Source organism: Dromiciops gliroides, chromosome 1 (assembly GCF_019393635.1).
Source record: "Dromiciops gliroides isolate mDroGli1 chromosome 1, mDroGli1.pri, whole genome shotgun sequence".
NCBI lineage: Eukaryota > Metazoa > Chordata > Mammalia > Microbiotheria > Microbiotheriidae > Dromiciops > Dromiciops gliroides.
Genome location: NC_057861.1, coordinates 752,461,676 through 752,483,323, shown reverse-complemented (window position 1 = coordinate 752,483,323; position 21,648 = coordinate 752,461,676). Strand labels below are relative to the sequence as shown.

At 39.2% G+C, this 21,648-nt stretch overlaps 1 protein-coding gene across 2 annotated transcripts in view; it reads left to right on the top strand.

Moving 5' to 3' along the window:
• CACNA2D3 (calcium voltage-gated channel auxiliary subunit alpha2delta 3) overlaps nt 1-21,648 on the top strand; it is a 1,069,564-nt gene that overhangs the window by 295,438 nt on the left and 752,478 nt on the right. For both annotated transcript variants that reach the window (XM_043978536.1, XM_043978534.1), the window contains exon 4: nt 1,162-1,221. In XM_043978536.1, coding sequence (XP_043834471.1) covers nt 1,162-1,221 — 60 coding nt within the window. The remainder of the gene's footprint in view (nt 1-1,161; nt 1,222-21,648) is intronic.

Genomic DNA, 21,648 nt, shown 5'->3' with positions numbered 1-21,648 from the left:
AGCTCTGAAGCTTCCAGGTAACTGGCAAATGCTTGGAGCTTAATGTTGGGACTTTCATTTTATTTTTATCATAAAGACTTCCTTTATGAAAGAAAGAGGGAGACACACAGATAGACAGACAGACAGACAGACAGAGAGAAACAGAGACAGAGAGACAGAGACAGAAAAAACAGAGACAGAAAGAGAGACAGAGAGACTGAGAGAGATGAAGAGAGAGAGAGAGAGAGAGAGAGAGAGAGAGAGAGAGAGAGAGAGAGAGAGAGAGAGAGAGAGAGAGAGAGAGAGATCGATCTTGAATGATCATTTTAGCCCTTGACAGGCAATGTGGAGTAACTATTGAGTAAGGAAAATCTGGATTCACATCTTTGTTACTCATTGATAAAATCGTGCGTTGAACCCAAAGATCTCTAAGGTGCGTTTTTGCTCTCAATCTCTGGTTTTATGTAACTTAATCTCTCTGGACATCATTTCTTCCTCTGTAAGTTGAAGGGCATGGACAAGATGGCTTTCTCTCCTATCTAGGAACCTGCAATCCCAAGGAATGAAATTTAAACAAATAAAAACAAACAAGATGATTTCCTATCCCTGGCTCAGAAGGAAGTTGCTCTGACTTGTTTTATAGCCTGTTTCAAACTAAAACTGAATGGATTTTCTAGCGGGCCCTAAAGGCCAGTGATGTACAGCCTTTGGGCAATATGGATTATTTAACATTTTCCATGAAATAATCCTGGGGATTGTTTTCTGATCCTATTTTTTTAAATCCAAGGGTCATAGTAATTTTAAATAGCAGCCACCCTTTTAGAGTTCTTAATTTTAGACTAAGAAGAGGTTTTAAAAGTAATTTTGTTTAAGCCAGAAACAGATTACAGAAAGGTTATTTGATGATCCAAGGTGGCCGGGTACTACATGGGAGTGACAGAATACAATCCCCGGTGTCTTAGCTCTACATTTTCACACTGCATTATGGCAATTCTTAGGACAAACCAAAGACAAAGTAGTTTGTTTTCTCTCTTTTTTTTTCTTAGAGCTCGTGTATGTCTCCTGGAATGAGTGCTCCATCATATTACTTTCTCAGAGTCACGCATTGATGCCCAGATTTTCAGACAACCAAAGTGTCTGTGATGCATGTTTCTGACCCTCTTATTATTTTTGTTCTTCCAGCGTCTTGTTGAAGCTGCGGAGGAGGCTCACCTGAAACACGAATTTGATGCTGACTTACAGGTAACTGCCAACATCTTGAGTTGATATTTTTTCCTTGCTCCTTTGTCATGAGAAGTGGAATTCCATGCAGCTATTATGGAGACGATGAACATGTGAGGTTGTAATGAGTGCTGCCACAAAAGGAATGTACGGTTCTTATCTCTATCCTTGACATGTGACAGAATCAATGAACCTGACTTGGACAGTTGCCATGGTACTTCCTGGGAGGGGATTAAGCCTTTTGAATAGTGTATTAATTATTTCAATAGTCACTGCTCAATAAACATTTATTAAGGACCTACTATGTGCCAGGCACTGTGCTAAGGTTTGGGGACAAAAATATGAAAAGGACAGTGCCTGACCTCAAGGAGCTTATAGTCTAATGGGGGAAGATGACTCATAAAAGGAAGCTAAAGTGTATGTGTGTGGGGCAATTAGGAAAGGTACCTAACATGGAGACATGGTGCAAAAGTCAGAGATGTCCATCAGTATGCATCCAGGTAAGAAATTTAGCTGAGCAATAACTGGAAGTTTTAGCTTTCAGCTCACTTGGTTCCATCAGGGACCTTGCTGCTTTGATATGCTAACCACTTTCCCAGCAGATTAGAAGCGTTAGTAAACCTGAGCTTCTAGTGAAGGAGTAGCCTTGGATTCTGGCAAGGTGAGGCTCAATTTCTGGGTATTTGGAGATCTGCAGAAATCTAGGACCATCTAGATATGATGAAGGAAGCATGATCACTTGTACTCATGAATTCGCTGATCAAGGCTGGGCCTCAGGAATTGGCAAGAGGTAAAGAAGACAGATCTAGGTATAATGTGAAGGGGCCTCCTCCAGGTAGACTCGTATCAGCATTAGATAGATGGTGACATGATTTTATGGCTGTCTGGATTGTAAATGCAGGAGAGTGGTGGCCAGGCAATGGTGTGTTGGTTTGGGAAGTCACAGGGATGGTGAGTGGAGCCAGAGAAGAATTGATTGGCATACGTGTTCAATAACAATCACTGATTCAACCTATCAGTCATTTGATTTGTTTGATTCTAGCTCCAGAGGAGAAAAGGGATGGAAGTTTCCATTGAGGGAGGATAGGAAGAATATGACCAATGTGAAATGTAAGGCATGCGTCTCAATCATAGTAGGCCATGGAACAAACTCCCCAGGACAGCACTATTGGAGAGAGTAACTTAGAATGAACCAGGGGGCAGCTAGGTGGCGCAGTGGATAAAGCACCAGCCTTGGATTCAGGATTACCTGAGTTCAAATCCGGCCTCAGACACCTGACACTTACTAGCTGTGTAATCCTGGGCAAGTCACTTAACCCCCATTGCCCCGAAAAAAAAATGAGCCAGGATGGTAGTAAGAGGGCCTTTGTTCATCAAGTGAATAATCACTAAGAACTCATTAGACACCTACTGTGTACTAGACTGATGAAGGCTGTGGTCACAAATACAGGGTGTTTGCACTCAATTGAGTTTAACATTGGAAAGCACTGCCTGACTTCCTGTCTATACAACTTGTGAGACTGTTTAATGGGCTGCTATTGGAGGCTATGGTCTCATGGCCCAAGAAAGGTTGAAAAACAGGCCGATGATTATTCTCCTGTGATCAGCTAGCTCCAGTCCTGGCGACAGCTAGGAAGACAAAAGGAATCTTCTCCTTCAGTCATTCTTTAAGAAAAAGGTGCTCTGGAAAGTGCATAAAATGAGAGATGATGCAGCCATTGTTTCTTGGAAAGCAATTTTAGTCTCTTTGAGAATTTGCTTGGTTTCTGCCTCTCATTATTGAAGCTTTAAAATAAGACGTGGGTGTGACTATAAACAACCTTGGGGGTGGGGAGCACTCACCCAGTTGAACCCTAGGCTACTCCCCTGTTCTCCAATAAGCCCATTAGGTTGGTTCCTGGAGGCTTAATTTAGATTACAGGACCAGAGATCACTTATTGTCTGTGGCCTTCCCGGCCTGCTGGGCTACCTGAAGTCCCTCTTCAGACCCTTCTCCCCAGCCCCACCTCTATAGTTTCCCAATTTAGGTGAAGACTCAAAGTTGTCCTTTTTTTCTCTTAAAGGGACCCTGGACATTTTCACATTTTCATGGTCATAATCTTGGGGTCATAAGTCTAGTGCTGTAAAAGAGCCCAGAGGCCCATTAAGTCAAATGCCCTCATTTTTAAGTTTAGGTGTTGAAGTGACTTTTTCATGGTCATCCTAGGTACTGAGTGCAGGTACTGAGTGGCAGAGCTGGGGTTTGAACACAATGATGAATTTAGAGCTAGTGTTCTTTCAAGTATGTTGCGCTGGCTTCCCTGAAGCATCCTACTAGATTCTGGAGTTAGAATTAGAGCTTCATAGAAATTTGTAAACATTCTACCCTCACTCATATTGCAATAAATCAAGGGCCTATAGAATCAGCTTCTTCTCTAGAGTTTCTCACATCAAGGGCTGGGCTAAGATCCCCTACATAATGGCCAGAATAAAGTCTCGTAGGCTACACCAAGCTAGTGCACATAACCAAGGAAGTCTGTGTCTTCATCAAGATCTGAATAACCATGAGGTTATCTTGCAGTGATCAATATACATGGCTTGGGTCAACCCAGAATAAGTGCTTTGGGCCTGTAGTTGAACCTAACTCCCAGCACCTCTTCATCAGTTACCACCTGGTCAATGGCTTGCTTCACATACTAGACATTAATGTAGCCTCTAGAGGCACTGAACATGGGTTATTGCTGCTTACACTAAGACGTGAAAGAGATTTTGGAATTGAGTCAGGAAGCTGGAGGAACCCACATCACCACAACCCCTTGAAATATCTAATTCAGACGTCCCTGTCACAATTGTCTTCTGGGTCTGAGTGAACAGTCCTTTGTAGTTAGACAATGCTGCCAGCCTCTGAGAGGGCTCCTGGGAAGGTTGAAAGCCACAGCACTGCCACAGCAAGTAGCCCTTGGCCCAAAACACCAATGAGAATTCCAACAATGGCTCCTATGTTAAGTTTGCAACTTAACATAGATGAATTACTTGTTCAAAGTCACACAGCTGATAAACATCAGAAGCAGAATTAGAACTCAGATTTTCCTAATCTCCTGCCCTAACACTCTCTCCATTAAACTACTCATGTTCACGTGCTGTTCTTTCAACCTCTTCACTGTAGCACAAGTAGGATCCCATCACTCAATCAACAAACATTCATTAAGGGACTACAGTGTGTCAGTCACTAGGTGCAGAAAAAAGAAAAAAGAAAACAGTCCCTGCTTTCAAGGTGCTTACCTTCTATTGGCAGAAACAACTTGGATAACATTTGCAGGTATGTAGAGAATACTTATAAGGTGGCATTTTAGGGGAAGGTTTTAACTGGATTTGCAATATAACCCCATCCTCCCCAGTGAATCTTTTACCTTAAAAATCTTCTTGAAATGGGATCTTTGTGTTTAGGGACGATTTCCATTTCTGTGGAATAAAGCTCTTTGCTTTCTTACCTCTTCTTCCTTCCTGTTTCTAGCTGTGTTCAGTTAAAACTTGTATTGAGAAAAAGAAGAGGGGAGGGGAGCACTGAGTCCAGATGTGGCTTAAAAAAGGAGAGAAGACAAATCTTTTTCCAAGAACATCATGGATGTAGAAAGTTCATTATCTAGACCTCAAAGAAAAGCAGAGACTGCTTTGGTGAGGAGTAGTTTTCATCCAGATTCACTGAAATGTTGGAGTCAATGTGAGTGTCAGTTCTACTGTTTTGGAAGTAAATTCTGAGCCACTGGAGCTTTGATGCAATGGATGGATGCATTGAGTAGTCAATTCAAAGCCATAGGGTGTGGGCAGCATTATCGGGACAGTGAGATCTTGGGCTCAGCCAGGCTTGGTTGTTTATTACTGCCATGGTCCATTAGAGCTAATCAATTGTTCATCTTGGTTCCAGTGACCCCTTGGCAGCCTTTGCTGGCTGATCATTGTTCTTTATCAAAAATCTCATCATCTTATCTGTTCAATATGAAATAATGACCAGGATGATTTGGTAGCAATGTTCAAGTGGAAGGCAGGGGGAAAGGGAGAGGGAATGAAACTGAGAGCAGGTTTGCTAAAGCGAAACACACAGACACACACACAGACACACACAGACACACACATACACACATACACACACATACACACATACACACACATACACACACATACACACACATTCACACACATTCATACACATACACACACAAACACACACACAAACACACACACATACACACACAAACACACACACATACACACACATACATACACATACACAAACACACACACACATACATTGTTGAGATCTTGATTTCTCTAAAGCTGTAAGTGCCTTTTCAGTACTAGATGGCCTCTTCTGCTAAAAAAAAGTCAGAAAAATCAGAGTTGTGGCTACCAATGATTGATTTTTGTTGCTGAGGCAACACACACTGAAATTGAGGTGGTTTACACAATGCATCTTTAAATCAGCTTTTAAAACTGGGAGAATGGGACCCCTGTGGGCCCTAGAAACCCTATATAACATCCGCCCTCAAGGCTACTCTTAGAAAAGCTGATGGAGAAGGAGACATTTTCAGGGCAGTTCTGGACCAGAGAAGTGTTCCCTGGTGATGCCACCATGGTGTGCAGTAGGGGGCGTCTCATAGATTTCTTTTCTTTAATTGATGTTTCTAAGGAGGTGCTAGATTCCATTTTCCCTGTAGCTATTGAAGTACTAGTTCTTTTAGCAGCCTCTGGCATCGGAGCTTTTATAGAAAGTCCTGGTTGGCCTTCCCTGATTGCAGGGTGCTTTATAAGAATGGGGATTGCATCGGTGATCTCATTGCGACAGGGAATTCATAGATGAAGGCATTCCATCTACTGAGGCGGGTTGGAGCCTTATATGCAACTCACTGTCTTGGAAAATGCCTTATCAAGTGAATTTCTTTTGCATTTAATAAACTTTCTACTCAAAGGCAGCTGTGGCCTGTAGCATAGAGAGCCAGGACTGGGGATACCCGGATGCAAGTACTGCCTCAGGAATATTCTGGCTGGTGACCCTGGGCAGTCGCCTTAGATTCCTCCCCTCCCACATATCCAGAATACTCCTCCTCCTCTTCCTTATCCTGACACAGAAACCACATTCAGCCTGAGATGAACAGGGTTGGAGTGTTCCCAGACTACGAAGGGAACTAAACAGTTTCAAACCTTGTCTCCATTTTTCTTCCAAAAAGGTAGGTAACCCATTTGTTAAACTTCTCATTGCTTTCCCCCCACTTTTGGTTATAGTGGAGGTAAAAACCTTTTAAATGCTCTAGAATTTGGAGCATCAATATCTAGTTGAAAGGTACCATAGATGCCATGTAGTCTGCCTTTCTTTGTCCAGATGCAATAACTGAGGCATTGGGATTCTAAGTGACTTGACCAGAGTCACAAAACCATTAAGTGGTAAAAGAGGGACTTGAATTCAGCCAGGGCTTGCTGGCTCTAAGTTCAGTATTCTGTCTATAAACACACACTCATACATACTCACATACACACACCCCAAAACAATAAGAAACAATTGCCTAAAGGAAACAAGTGGCAGCATTTACTGTTGTGGACAGGGAGGAGGATTCTCCATACTGAAGCATTTCACTTCTTGCCCTACACACTGACAGATAGCATACTTAGTAGAGGGCAGGAAGGGCAAGTGTTCATACCCAGAAGACACTGCCCTTGTTATCACCAAACTGCAAATGCTTGTCTTAGAAAAGCAGCCATCAGGGTTTTGAAATCCCCCCAAGAGCTTCAGGGCTGGAAGAGATAGAGAGAAGGCCGTGGGGCTTCCAGTGAACTGAGATGAGAGGCTTCTGATTAGTTCTCGGCCCTCCTGGCCAAGAACTCTGCTCTGCTCACTGATATCTCCTTAGTACTGCAAAGTTTCCATTTGCTAACATCTTTGTGACATGAGATGTACTAGGGAGACTGAGGGGGTGAGAATTAAGCCTCAGGAGCCAATGCCAAGTGAATTGGGGATGTTCTTGCTTTCTGATTCCAAAGCCATCTGTCAGAAATAGACGCTGTCCTGATAAAATGAGAAAATAAAGCAAAATAAAGTCAGGTAGGTGCCAGAAATAGGAAGAAAGGTCCTACTAAGTTATCCCTGACTGTGTTACATGCTGAATAATGTTTTCGCAAATAGGTTTCTTCCTGAAGTAATTTCAGGGAAATGGACAAGGAAGCAATCAACATTTTTTCCCTAGTGCAATGGAAAGGGAGATGACACTTGCTTGAGGTTTCATTGTGTCCTGCCTTAGCTGGGAGGTGATGTGATAGGGGGCATAGAGCAATCATCTCTGAAAGACCCGGATTCAAATCCTGATTCTAACACCTACTAGCTTTGTACCACTGTGCAGTTTTAAAAGGGCAGTTTTGAGAGGTGGTAGAATATATTTTCTAGAGCTTTAGATGTAGTCAGTAATCCTGTCTGTATCATCTACTAGCTGTGTGACCCTGAGACTGTTGGGTAAGTAATGTGGTCTAGTGGGTACAGCACTGAATTTGGAGACAGACCTGAATTCAAATATTTTCTCTGCCACTCACTAGGTGTGAACATAAGGAAATCCCTTAACCCTTTTAAGTCCCTTTGGGTCAGTAGGAGGCTCAAAGGAGATAATATATAGAAAACTGCAGTAGTAGTTGTGGTGGTAGTCTAGAACAGAAGAACCCTAAAGAGAAACAGGTCATTATATTGAGCTTATCTTAGAGAGGTCTCTCTGAAAACTCCCCAGAAGCCCCTGCAGCAGGAAGGGGCCCAAGCTTCTTGGTCAAAACAATGACATGATTTATAGTTTGTGGAGATTTTTTCCCCTCCTTATTTACAACCATTGAGTGATTACTTTCCAGGTATCTAAATTATTTATTTGAAAAAGACTTAAAGTTTATAGTCTTGGTAGGATCTTGGTTTAAAAATGATCACCTAGGGGGCAGCTAGATGGCACAGTGGATAAATCACCGGCCCTGTTTTCAGGAGGACCTGAGTTCAAATCCTGCTTCAGACACTTTACACTTACTGGCTGTGTGACCTGGGAAAGTCACTTACTCATTGCCCTGCAAAAAAAAAAAATCACTTAAACACATCTTGGACTCACTCTAAGAAGTCTGAAAAACCCATAATTAAGGGTAGGCAAGGGTAATAGCGGCATGGGGGACTACAGATAGCAGGGGCATGGAAGAGGTCTTTTAAAGATTTTATTATTAAATTTTATTTTTAATTTATGGAATGAAACAAACATTTCCATAACATAGTACAATAAAAAGATGATTGCACATGAAACTGCAAATCTACTATGTGTAATTTGCCATTCCTTTCAAATATACAACAAAATTATCATGTAAATTTATTTTTTCTCCACCCCCACCCTATAGAAGGCCACCTTTAGACACAAAAAGGCATATGGATGTAAAATAATTCTATACATACTTTTGTTTATCAATTCTTTCTCTGGATGTAGATAGTGGCTTCCTTTATATGTCCTTTATAGTTAATTTGGGTATTTATAATAGTCAAAATAACATTAATTCAAAGTTCTTAAAATAATATTGATGTTATTGTATACAATGTTGTCTTCATTCTGATAATTTTACTCTTCATTAGCTCATGCAAGTCTTTCTATGTTTTTCTGAAATCAGTGGGGTCATTTTTAATATTGCTTTTTAAAAAATAATAAGACTAGGGACTTGGCCTGTGATTTCATTAATAATTCAGGTGAAGGAACTTCCTACTCCTTTAGTTCCATAACTTATAGTCACAAAGAATTGCCTTGAACACTGAAAGGTTAAGTCACTTGTTCAGTGTCACATAGTTATTTTGAGTTAGAGGTGGCACTTGCATTCAAAACTTCTTGAGTCCCTGACTCTATCCACCAACCCATGTGCCTATCACTACCACCGTCACCATTATCATACATGTAATTTTTCATGGCAGATAATGACATTTTCCATGGGGGTGAATGGTACCATGTGGCATGTGTTAATGCTGAGGTCTGAGAGTTTCTGGGAAACAGTTACCACACAAGAAGCACAGCTTTCCAACCTCTCAGCACACAGAAATGGTGGCCACTGTCTATTGAGTATGTGAGTGTGACTGTGTCTGCACACACATTCATTAATATGGAGGTGATTATTGCCACCCAAGAATGGAACATGAAAAACCCTAGAAGGTCACAGGTCTGGGAAGAGGTGTGGATGAGTCATTACTTGAAAGAGAAAAAAGTGATAGAGAATCCATGTCATCCATTGGTGTATATCAAAGGAGATCTCAGCTATAGCCCTCAGCATGTTGGGTGGATCCTCTAAGGAGGTTTTATGGGATAATGTGGGCATGAGTCATACAAGATGGGAAGGTTTCTCTGTGTAGTGGTGGCAGGACAGGGTCTGTAATCTGTGGTGTCTCCTTCATTGCTGAGATAACAGATCCAACTGTCCCTCACTGTCTGTCTCTTTCTTGTACGAGGTCATCTAGTCTGACCCATACTCATACTGAAACAGGAATCTATTTTCCCACATACTTAATAGGAGTTCATTTATCATTCAGAGGCCATTGGTGGTGCCACAGTACATAGAGTGATAGCCTTAGAGTCAGGAAGACTTGAGTTCAAATCCTACCCAAGACATATACTAGCTGTGTGACCCTGGGTAATTCACTTAGTCTCTGTTTATCCCAGTTTCCTTAATTGTACAACGCTCCTACTTCACAGAGTGAAGGATCAAATGAAATATTTGGAAAATGTTTAGCACAGTGCCTGGAACATAAGAGGTGGTTAAATTCTTAATCCTTCCCTCCCCCCATTAACTTGTAGACCACTGAGAAAACACAACCAGCTCTAAGCCAGCCCATTGTTCTTTTCAAGCACTTACATTCTAAAATGCTCCCATGTTCCTCTTATGTGATTTTAGCCCCTTACTGTTACACAGAAGACATAGAAATCTTCTATGGGACAACCAAGAAATACTCAAAGATAACTCTCAGTACTTTCCTAAATCCTCTGTAGTCTAAATATCTCCAGTTCTTTAAAAAATCTTCATGTAATCTGGTCTTGAGGGTCTTCACCATTATGACCCCTGCTTCACTGATTTCTCCTATAATGTGATCCCCCAATATGAACAAGATCCTCCAGATATGATCTGGCCATGTCAAAGAAGAATGATGCTGTCACTTCCCAAGTCCTGGGTTCCATTCTGTCCCTCTTTATGTAACTTAAAATCTCTGAATTTTTTTTTCGTCTTCAATTTCACAGAGTTGAATCTCAATCTTGATGTACTTGCAGTTTATTAAACTCCTCAGATCTTTTGCAGAACTAGGGCTTTCTCATGCCGTGTCTGTATACATAGAGTGGTTTCTTCTGTAGACTCATTTCACTGCCACTTGAAGGCCACTATTGTAGGTTAAATCCTTAAGTCATTTCTCCTTGTGTTGTTCTTTGTGTTGTGCACATTCTGGTGTGTTCTGCTTATGACAGTTATCTTGGGTCACCCCTGCCCAGGAGTAGCTATACAGAACAAAGAGAGAGGCATACAGATCTCCACAACTAGAAAAAAAGAAGGCTTATATGAAATGTGTCATTCACTTCATTTTCATATTCAAAGTACAATGCATTTCAAATTCCAATTTCCTTATTTATCCATAAATGCATATATGTGCTGTCTTTAATGGATAAACTTGCATATGCACAGGTAAACACAAATATTATTGTGGTGTGAAAATTTCTGAGGACAAAGTGAAAGTAATTAAATTTATTGACATACAATAAAGCTTAGAGCTTTTTTACAGTTTTAAAAACTTTTAATATTCATAACACGCAGGGGCATGCTACTATATATTCAACAATTGTCTTTCTTTTAAGGAAAAAAAAAGAATGCACAAGACACTTCCCTTTAATCTGCACTATTCCATTTCTCCATCTCTTTATATGTCTAGAAATCAACAAAGCAATAAATTAACCACTCTTTTGTAGCATTTGCTGATTCCTGAAGTTTAAATGCTGAAATACTGGCTGTCATTAGCCAGTATGAGCTGGCTCTAGCACACCCCTGTTTATGTCCTCCTTTTATGGCAATAACTTGTTTTTATGTGCTTTAGCATTGATCTTGTCACATTTTGATACAGACATTAACTTTTTTTTTTTTTTTTGGTGAGGCAGTTGGGGTTAAGTGACTTGCCCAGAGTCACACAGCTAGTAAGTGTTAAGTGACTGAGGCTGGATTTGAACTTAGGTCCTCCTGAATGCAGGGCCGGTGCTCTATCCCCTGTGCCACCTAGCTGCCCCGATACATTAACTTTTCATGATGGATGCACATTTTTATCATGTTGGGGTATTAAATGTCCCATTGATGAAAAGTCCATTTTTCCAAAACTACCCTTGATTATGGCCCAAAAGTTTTCAATGATATTTAAATTAGGTGAGTTTCCAAACCGTCAAAGCATGTTTATCCCGATCTCTTGGATAACTCTTTTTTTGTGACATGTGGCATGGTGCAAGGTCATGTTGAACAATTCCATCTCTGTTTGGGAACTTTTGTAATTCTGCAACAATTCTATTTCTCAGCATAGCAATATATTTCACAGACTTAATAATTTCCTTATTGAAAAGAAAGCTTCCAGGCCCATTAGAAATTCAAAGTACACAAAACATATTTGTATAAATATTTTACATTCTAATGAAGATGTTCCTTTCTTATCTAGACTATTTTTGACAATGGTTTTGGTATAATTCAGACTGGAAAAATTTTGATTAGTCAAAATGGCCTCTTCCCAAATCTTCCTATTCCAGTCTTTTTATTGTCTTGCCCCTGACAAGTTTCTTTTTTTTTTCTTTATGGAAATGGTTAGCTTTTCCCCTATCCCAGATTATCTCAATGTAATTACCATTTTGAGACATCTGTGTTGTGCCACAGAGGAACCAATAACATCTCAGGCTTCCAGATTCTTCCAAAAGTCTTTGCTTCCTTTCTGAAAATCAGCTAGATTATTTTGTATAAATAATTAGTTCTTGGTACTGTTTTACTTTTTTTTTTAAACCACACTTGATTGTGTTTTAGTATGACTGATTCTTTTTGCATGATGGATTTGATCTTTGAAATGCTTGACTTTCATATGACAACAACTGCTATCTCTAATAGTCATTGAAGTGCACTCTTTAACAGTTATAATTTTTTCAAGTGATTGAAAATTAACTATATGTAAAGAAACCAACTCACTCTGGTTTTACATGATAAAGGTCAAATGAGTTGGCTCATTTTAGTGTTCACAGAAGCATATGTTAATAGCTGTTGTTGTCACAAAATGAAAGGATGTCACAATATTTTTGTCCCAAGTAATTCACACAGTATTTAATGTATTATTTGCCACATGCAGTTATGCACAGAAGCAATAGAGATTATTTACAGCAATATGGACTTAGCTAATACAGAAAAATTAATGCTCATTTTTGCAGAAAACCTAGGTAGCAATATCTGTTATGAGAGGAAATGTACTATATGAATTTTGTTTTTATTTTGTCTATAAATTATTCCATTGACACTTTGGTAAAAATTAAAGCTGCAGATTAATTTGCATAATGTTTTCATCATATATATCACATGTAAATCATTGCTCTATATTACTCATGAACATACAAATACCTATTTAATTATTAAAATATGGATTTATTTGCTTAAATAATACCTTATAATTATATCTATGTAGGTCATCTATCTTATTATACTATAGATATCAAATGTGTTTTGTTATAATCTTAAAATATATTTTTCTTTTGATTTAATTTTCTTATTTTCTGTTTCCATAGAAATTCTGATGACCTATGGATTTAATTTGTAGTTACTTAACTTGTTAGTCATCTCTGTTTCTCCTTATTTTCTTAGTTAAACTAAGTAGAACATTATATTGTCCCTATGTGGAGATATTACCTCCTCTTTGGCAAGGTATATGCCTTTGATTTCTTTTCCTTGACTTATTAGTCTATGAAACATTCCAAAATCATGGTAAATAGTTATAATGACAGTAGAGATCCTTGCATAACACCTGATCACAGAACGAAAGCTTCTTGGTTTTCCTTATTATCAGTAACCAGCTTTTGTGTTTTTTATTAGTATATTTTTATATCATGTTGAGGAAAAATCGTTTCAACCCATGCTTTCTAGTATTTTTTAGAATAACAAATGAATATTGTACTTTATAAAACCCTTTTCCTCAACTAATATAATATTTTGATTTTTAATAAGAATTCTTTAGCTTTTTGTTTCACTAAAATTCTACCATCCTTGCATTCTTGCTATTAACCCACCTTGATCTTTTTTAAAAGTGTTTTTTATCTTTAGCATTCTTTTAAAATGTTTCTAACACTGAATAATTTTGATATTTTGTTATGTAACGATTGGAATGACACCACCTGCTGGAGACTTACTGTAGAAGAGTTCCGCCCATGAAGCAAAGGTCTTTGAGGGCAAGACCAAGAGTCTTTTCTTTGGCGTCAGGAAGTGACAAGGGCTAGTGGGAGGAGGAAGGGAGAGACTGGCGCTCGGTCTCACGCTCTTTCCTTTGGACTCTGGTGGAGAGTGGAGCTAGAAATGTGCTCTCCCTTTAATAGATAGAGGAATCTAGGCCTTTCTCTCTCTCTTTACCAAATTCTTATTCTCCTTAATAAATGCTTAAAAGTCTAACTCTTGCTAAAGCTTATAATTTATTGGCGACCACTCATTGGATATTTTAGACAGTTTAGCTAGAATTTTAGCCCTTAACAGTTATAATATTTTTATAGTACAATTTTAATTAGCAGGAATGATTGGGCAGTAATTGGAAGTGTTTTCCTTGCTGAGATAATTTGAAATAAATATTCTTAGAAATGTCAATGTTAATCCAATAATAACATTTATGATGATGTTGATGATATCAGCAATAATTTTATATATCCTATGTAAAATATAGACAGCTAATATTTAGAGATGGGAAAAATGCTTAATAAATGGTAACATGAAGGCTAGTAGTCTGGAAGTTAATCAATGAATAAGTACTTTTTACATGAGTGCTCTGGGTCAGAAACTGTGCTAGCAAGCAAGAGGTCTAATGCAGCCTACTGACGAGGTTTGTGACTCTGGGCAAATCATTTAAGCTGACTGAGCCTGCTTCCTCTTTAAATTAAAAATAGTGATATTTGATTTTATATAATACTTTTTATTATTATTAATTATTTTGTTGTTATTGTTATTATTTCCTCTAAGTGCTAATTCTGTTTGAAATGATTTAATTACATTTGTTTTCATTTCAATTATGAAAGCTGATCATTTGTTAAGCTAAGTCCCAATCTTCAGCAATGCGATACTCAAAATCAGGAAATGATCAGTCATAGGATTATTTTCCAGAAATAGTAATCCTTGAGCTTAAAAACCCCAATATAATAGATTTCCAGAAAGGCATTAGAAATAGGGGCCACAAGAGAGTGTAGATATCTAGAATGATTAAAAAAATGAAATAAAAATAACAACAACAAATTTTCAGGAAAATAACTTCATCAAAAAATTTTTTTAAATGGTAACACATGTAAACAAAGGCATTTTCTTTTAAATTCTCCAAAGCTTTACATAAATCTATGACTTTTAGAAAACTACAAAAAGAGAAAATGATAATATTAATAACAATAATAAATGTCATGAGTAAGAACTAAAACAAAAAACCCCCAAAAACCCACCCTATTATAGAACCATTAACACTTATCTATGCGGGGGAATGGGAAAAGAGGCTGAGGTAACAGTAGGAGGTACCGCTTGAATTGAGACTCTATGGAAGGTAAGGATTCCAAAAAGTGTAACTAGAAAAGTCAAATACTGAAGGCTTGGAGGACTGCCTCTGCAAAGACATGTAATTGGGAGATGGAGTACTGTGTTTGGAAAACAACACATCAATCAGATGTTTGGAATGTAGACTTGATGAAGGAGAATAAGGCAACATATTAGAAAGTTATGTTGAAACCCAGTTGTGAAAATCTTCAAATGCCAAATAGATACATTGTGTGTTATCTTGGATTAGGGGTTCTTAACCTTAGACACATCAACTTTTTAAAAAATCACTAGATTTCAATAAATAACTATTTTATTTCAATAGTTAACAAGGTTTAAATAAAATTATTTTTCTTTCTAATCTGATCTATTTTATGTTGAGTATTACAAATATTATCCTGAAAAGGGGTTCATGGGCTTCAAAGGTTTTCAAACTATAGGAAAAAAGAACTATTCTAGAAGTAATAGGGAGCTACTGAAATTTCTGGAGCATAGGTAGACTGTTACTTTAAGGAGGTAAATGTGGTGGCTTTGTGAAGGTGGCTGGATTCAGGGAGTTGGATGAAGACACTATTGTGGTCTAGGACAGAGGTAATGAGGGCCTGAAATAGAGTAAATGTCTTCATGAGTACAGGAGAGGGGAAGAATTAAAGATACTATGAAGGAACAAGCTACAGCTGATTAGATGTGGGCTGAAAGAGTTGGGAGAGAATGAAGTTTTGAGGATGACTGAGTTTTCAACCTGGGATGGTCATGCCTTTAACAAAAAATTAAATCATTAAGATGAGTCTTGGGTTTTCCTTCAAAGGATTTAGTGATATATAGAAATTAAAAATTATTTTCTAGGGTCAAAGGTCAAACAATAACTATATTGGCTGTTCAAGTAATCCATTGTTTATTAAGGGATTACTAGTATATGAGGCACTGTCCAAGGTCCTGTGGACAGAAAGATGTAAAATGAGAAGTCTCTGCCCTTAAGGAGTTTATAATCTGGGGCAGCTAGGTGGTACAGTGGAGAAAGCACCTGCCCCAGATTCAGGAGAACCTGAGTTCAAATCCAGCCTCAGACATTTGACATTTACTAGTTGTGTGACCCTGAGCAAGTCACTTAACCCTCATTGCTCTGAAAAAAAGGGAGCTTATATTATATTGGGGGGGGAAGAGGGACTACAAAGATATATAAAGTAAACAGAATACTGCTTTCTATAAGAAAATGTCTTTTGATTTGTTTTATTGTAGTTTTATCAGATTGGATTAAAATTCTATTTCAATATTCATATGGATTTGATTGTAAGAAACTTAAGTAAGAATAGGGTCTGGAGAGGAAGGGAAGTGCTATTTCAGGAGGGGTACAAGCCAGTGTGAGACCTTGTAGGAAAAAGAGCAATGGAGTTTAACAATCTGTCAGTCCAACAAACAATCTGGATCCAGGGGATTCATGACTGTTAATCAACCAGCACTCTACCACCCCTGACATACTACTACTCCACCCCTAATCTTATACTGTGATGATAATCTACGTATCTGTAGTCCAAGTTTTGTGTATCTTCCAACAGAAGTATCTTCTTGGCAGCAAAATGGATATAAATAAACACGCATGTGCTCAGGATCCCACCACACAGATCATCAATTGTTAAGAAAACCTGGCCATCACAATTGTGAGGTCAAGAGGGATCAAAGGTGCAGGTGTATGACAGGTTGAGAACAGTCATGCGTGCCTTGCAGCTGTGAGCATATTTTCTCCAGCTGCTGCTGTTGCTGGAAGCTATTTGCCTGGAGCTAACCACTGTCATGGACTTCTGTGGGAGTCATGATCTGATCCCTTTTTAACCTGAAGCATCCCTAGAGTTTCCAGATTGCTGGAAAAGATTCTTGTACAATAGGAACTCAGTGATTCTGCACAGAGGTAATACATGAAGTAATTTGGACTTTATGATTGTTCCCTCCCTCTATAGTGCATGGTCTCCCTTCTATACTTGACCTTGCATGAGTTTTGCATGTCTCAGCAGTAACAGAGCCTCAATCATTTGCACAAAGTAGATGTTTTATGTTCTTGTGTTCCCAGGAAAATGAGGACTCATGGGATTGTTTAGGTATCCATTTGGATTGGGGTCTGGTATATCTTAGTTGGTTTATTCAAATCCAGGAAATGGTTGAAACTGATTCAGAGTAGGCTCAGTGGGTGCTTGACCACCCATGTGGTTTTGAGGCTCCTCTTGTATCTGTCAAAAAGACAAACATCAAAAGGCAGTATTCTCTTACCATGTTCCTTTTTACTCAGCTTAAGACCTGATAGATCCAGTCTTTTGTCTCTGTAGGAAATGATCCCAGTTATCTGTCTACTTTCCTCAAGAAGATATTTGATCCTTAGGAAACCCTATGAAATTAGCATGTGGCTAGATGAAAGGCCTATTGGTCTGGGATCATAAAAAACTGATCTTGAATCCATCTTTCTTCTCTTTAACATGTGAGGTAGTATCAGTCAATGGGGGAGAATCAGATCTTAAAATAGGAATATACACATACATTCCTTCCCTGGTGCTTAGAGCACGTGCAGCTATTTATATATGTTTTTGCTTCCAATCCAACCATGTGTGAAGTTATGATCAGCCTACTTCTGGCCATGAGTGATAGGAATGGAGTATCTTTTAATGGACTGAGGAGCTCTCAGTTTATGAGCTGATGAATGGGAATTGAGTCTTCAGACAACAAGTCATGTGCTTCTTGGTCAGCCCCTCTGATTCCTCTCCATTCTGACAATGAGGAGGAGACAAGAGTTAAAACCACTGATTATGCAAGAGAGCTCTAGCATGTCTGTCTGTCTATCTCAGTCTCTATAGCTACAAAATCCTACTCCAGAGCCTCATTCATTGTGATGCTACCTAACATGTCTGTGACTCATGGAGCACCATGAAAAATTTAAAATGGAGAACACTTTGTTAACCTAGAAGGGACCCAGAAAGTACATTTGCTCCCATATGGCCCATTCTATTTTACTTTTAATCCATGGGTAACTTTGAAGAAAATATGTGTAGGAGTGACTTTTACTACTATGAAGGTAATGAAATGGCATGGCAGGCATAATTTGGCCACAAAATATTATATGTGCAAAAGCATGTAGGGAAAGTGGAATAAAAGATCTCATTAGAGGAAAAGGATGTAGTCCCATCATGTCAGGAAAACCAGTGGGTGACACCCATCTTCTGTGGGACTCCCCAAACGTCAAGGGATTGGGAACAGAAGTTCTTAATATGGGGTGCAAAGACTACATGAAGCCTGCGGACAGATTTCAGGGTGTCTGAGAACTTGGATAGGAAAATGTTATATATATATATATATATATATATATATATATATATATATATATATATATATATATATATATATATATATATATATAGGTATATACTTATGATCACTAACAGCTAACTGAAGTTTAATATTTTCTTCAATGATATTGCCTCTAGGCAACAACTCTGATTCTGAAAAGTGGTCCATACATTTCATAAGACCACTGCCAAAGTGCTCCATGACACCCAAATGACTAAGAACCCCTGACCCATGGAGAAGGTTCCCCAGCAAGTCTCAGACCAGAGTCATCTAAGCTGAGGTATGGATTGCTGAGAATCCCCCCACTGTAGGGAGCACTCACATGGCTAAAGTCACAAATACCTTGACCATGTCTCCATGTTGGTCCTCAGCATATCTCTAGACTAGCACTTTAAGATCTGGGGTCTATGAAGTTGCTGTTGCTGTTGTTTTTAATAGAATGATAACTGCCTCTCAGCAAATGTAGTGGGTTGTTTTTATTTGCCTGTGTGTGTGATCCTATGTGTTTTATGTATTTAACTTAATCTCTCGATGGTTCCATGTCATTATCTGTTAATGAGGGAGTTGTACTCAAACCCTCTGGGCAAGTCATGAACCTCTCTGTGCCTTCATTTCCTCATTTGTAAAATGAGGAGAAAGACATTTGACTACAAGTCTTCTAAGGTCTCCTTAAGCTCTAGATCTCTAATTCTATGATTGTTATTTGCCAAAGGAGAAATGGGAAAGTGGGTTTGCCATCTTACAGGTTTTGTTTAGGAGTAAGGAAGGAGGGAGGAAGGAAAGTGTAGAGGGAAAGAAAGAATAAAGGAAGGAAGGATGGATAGAGGAAAACAAGGAGGAAAGGAAAGAAGGAAGGATGGAAAGATGAAAGCAGGGAGGCAAGAAAAGAAGGAAGGATGAAGGGAATAAAGGAAGGGAGAGAGGGAAAGGTGGAATGAAGGAAGGACGGAGGTAGGAAAAGAGGGAGGGAGGGAGGGAGGGAAGAAAGGAAGGGGAAAAGGAGGGGAGGAAGGGAGTAAGAGCAGTGATCAGTAGCTACAGACAGCCCTAGGGCTTGATAGTGATGCAATATTTTTCAAAGATTTACTGATTCCTTCTTTATCCTGGAAAGGGATCAGTGATGGTGATACAATGATGTGGCTAGATTGCATATTCAATTCCACTTAGGTTTTCATGGTGGGCTTTACAGAAAATATCCATAGTGGTGATTCATGTACCATGGCTTTTCATTTTAAAATTATGCCAATTTACGGTGCTATGAATTTCTCTAATACTCCTCTTACAGAGCAAGTGTCTCAGAGAATTTTCTGAGTTATGAATAACCTTTTTCCTGATGGTACATTGTTCTTTTTTTATGTATGTGTGCTGAGGTAGATCATCAAATTAAAGAACCTGCTTTTCTGTTTTTGAAACCAAAATAAAACAGCCATACAAGAGCACACTCTATTGCCTCGCATTCAGATGTCAGAAAACCTGAACCTTTTTTTCAGTCATGTTTTAGAGGTAAACATTTGAGACTTCACAAAATAGATTTGGATAAAGATAGAGATGGAAAGATCATCAGATTTTTAGAGGACACACAGCTGAGGAAAGCTACCACATCTGAGGCAGCTTGGGGGGTGCAGTCAATGGAGATTTGGGCCTGCAGTCAGGAAGGCATCAGTTCAAATCCCACTTCAGACATTTCTTAGCTGTATGACCCTGGACAACTCACTGAACTTTTCTTAGCTCCAGTTTCCTCATCTGTAAAATGAGGCTAATAGGAGCAACTAGCTCAATGCTTGCTATGAGAATTAAGTGAGTGCTTTGCAGAATGTAAAGTGGTATAGGAATACTAGTTGTTGTTGTTGTTATTATTATTATTATTATTATTATTATTAATTGTGGTAGAATTCCCCCTCCCATTTTTTACAGGCCAGAAAGTTAAGTCAACATGAGATAAAACTGAATAATGATACATACAAAACTTTACACTTTGTTTAAAAAGATTGGGGGGTGGCTAGGTGGCGCAGTGGATAAAGCACTGGCCCTGGATTCAGGAGTACCTGAGTTCAAATCTGGCCTCAGACACTTGACACTTACTAGCTGTGTGACCCTGGGCAAGTCACTTAACCCCCATTGCCCCGCAAAAAAAAAAAAAAAAAAGATTGGGATTCACAAGTAAAATCCAGCCATATATGGGGTGGGGAGGGGAGGAATCTGGGGATTTCAGTGGATTGCAAGCTCAGTATGAGTTATAAGTCTTCCCTGGTGGCCAAGAGAACTAATGAAACCTTTGGCTATAATGACATATTCATAATGTCCAGAGTGAGGGTGGATAAGCCCACACGACCATGTCCTCCTCAGAGCACATGCTCACTGGCGAAGTCTGTTCCAATTTAGGTGACCCTGCTTAGGAAAGATATGGAAAAGCTGGATAGCATCCAGATGGGGTGACTAAGATTATACGGGATTTTAAGATGTAGTCACATGAGGATGATTATGAGTGCTGGAGATATTTAGCTTGGAGAAGAGAAGATCTACAGGTGTGGCTGAGTGACCTTTTTAAAAAAGTCTTTGTGGGTCTGCCCATTGAAAGAAGATGGAAGCTTGTTCTCTCTGCCCACAGAGGAGAGAATGAGACCCAGTGGGTAGAAGAGATGCTCCTCACACTGATGCCTGGAAAAGCCTCCTCATCATGGGGTAATGGTTTCTTCCAGAATACGTAGATCTCTCTCTCTCCCAAAAGATCTCCAAGCCAGAGCTGGATGACCACTGACTCCATGAGGCACAGAGAGAATTCTTCTTCATGTATGAGCTGGACCAGGTGACATTGGAGGACCCTTCCAACTCAGTGAATCCAAACCATTCTGTACCATCCAAAGGAATGTGTGGCTTATGCTTGAAGTAATAAGGATGGTGGTATGGTCAGATGCTGCCAATAGAGCCCAGGAGCAAGGGAATTATTCGGCTCTGCTGGCCCTGGGAGCAAACCGATTCAGGTTTCATAGCCTAAGTTTTCTCATCCACACAATGGGGATAATAATCCTTGTGGCAACTGCCTCACAGGGGATGATCATACATATACCAGATGCTTTACATAATGAAATCATGTGGACAAATCCTGTAAACTGTGAAATACAGGAGATGGGATCCAAAGGAATAGGGCCTGCAGCCATGATTTTCTCAGTACAGGGAACTCATGGTTGAGGAAACTCCCTCCCCTGAGGCAGATTGCTACCTTCTCTGCAATTTAGAGCTATGGAGGGCTACTTGAGGCATGGGTGACATTGCTGGGGTCAGAGAAATAGCCAGTGTGGGTCACAGAGTCAGTCAGCTAACTAGCATTTATGG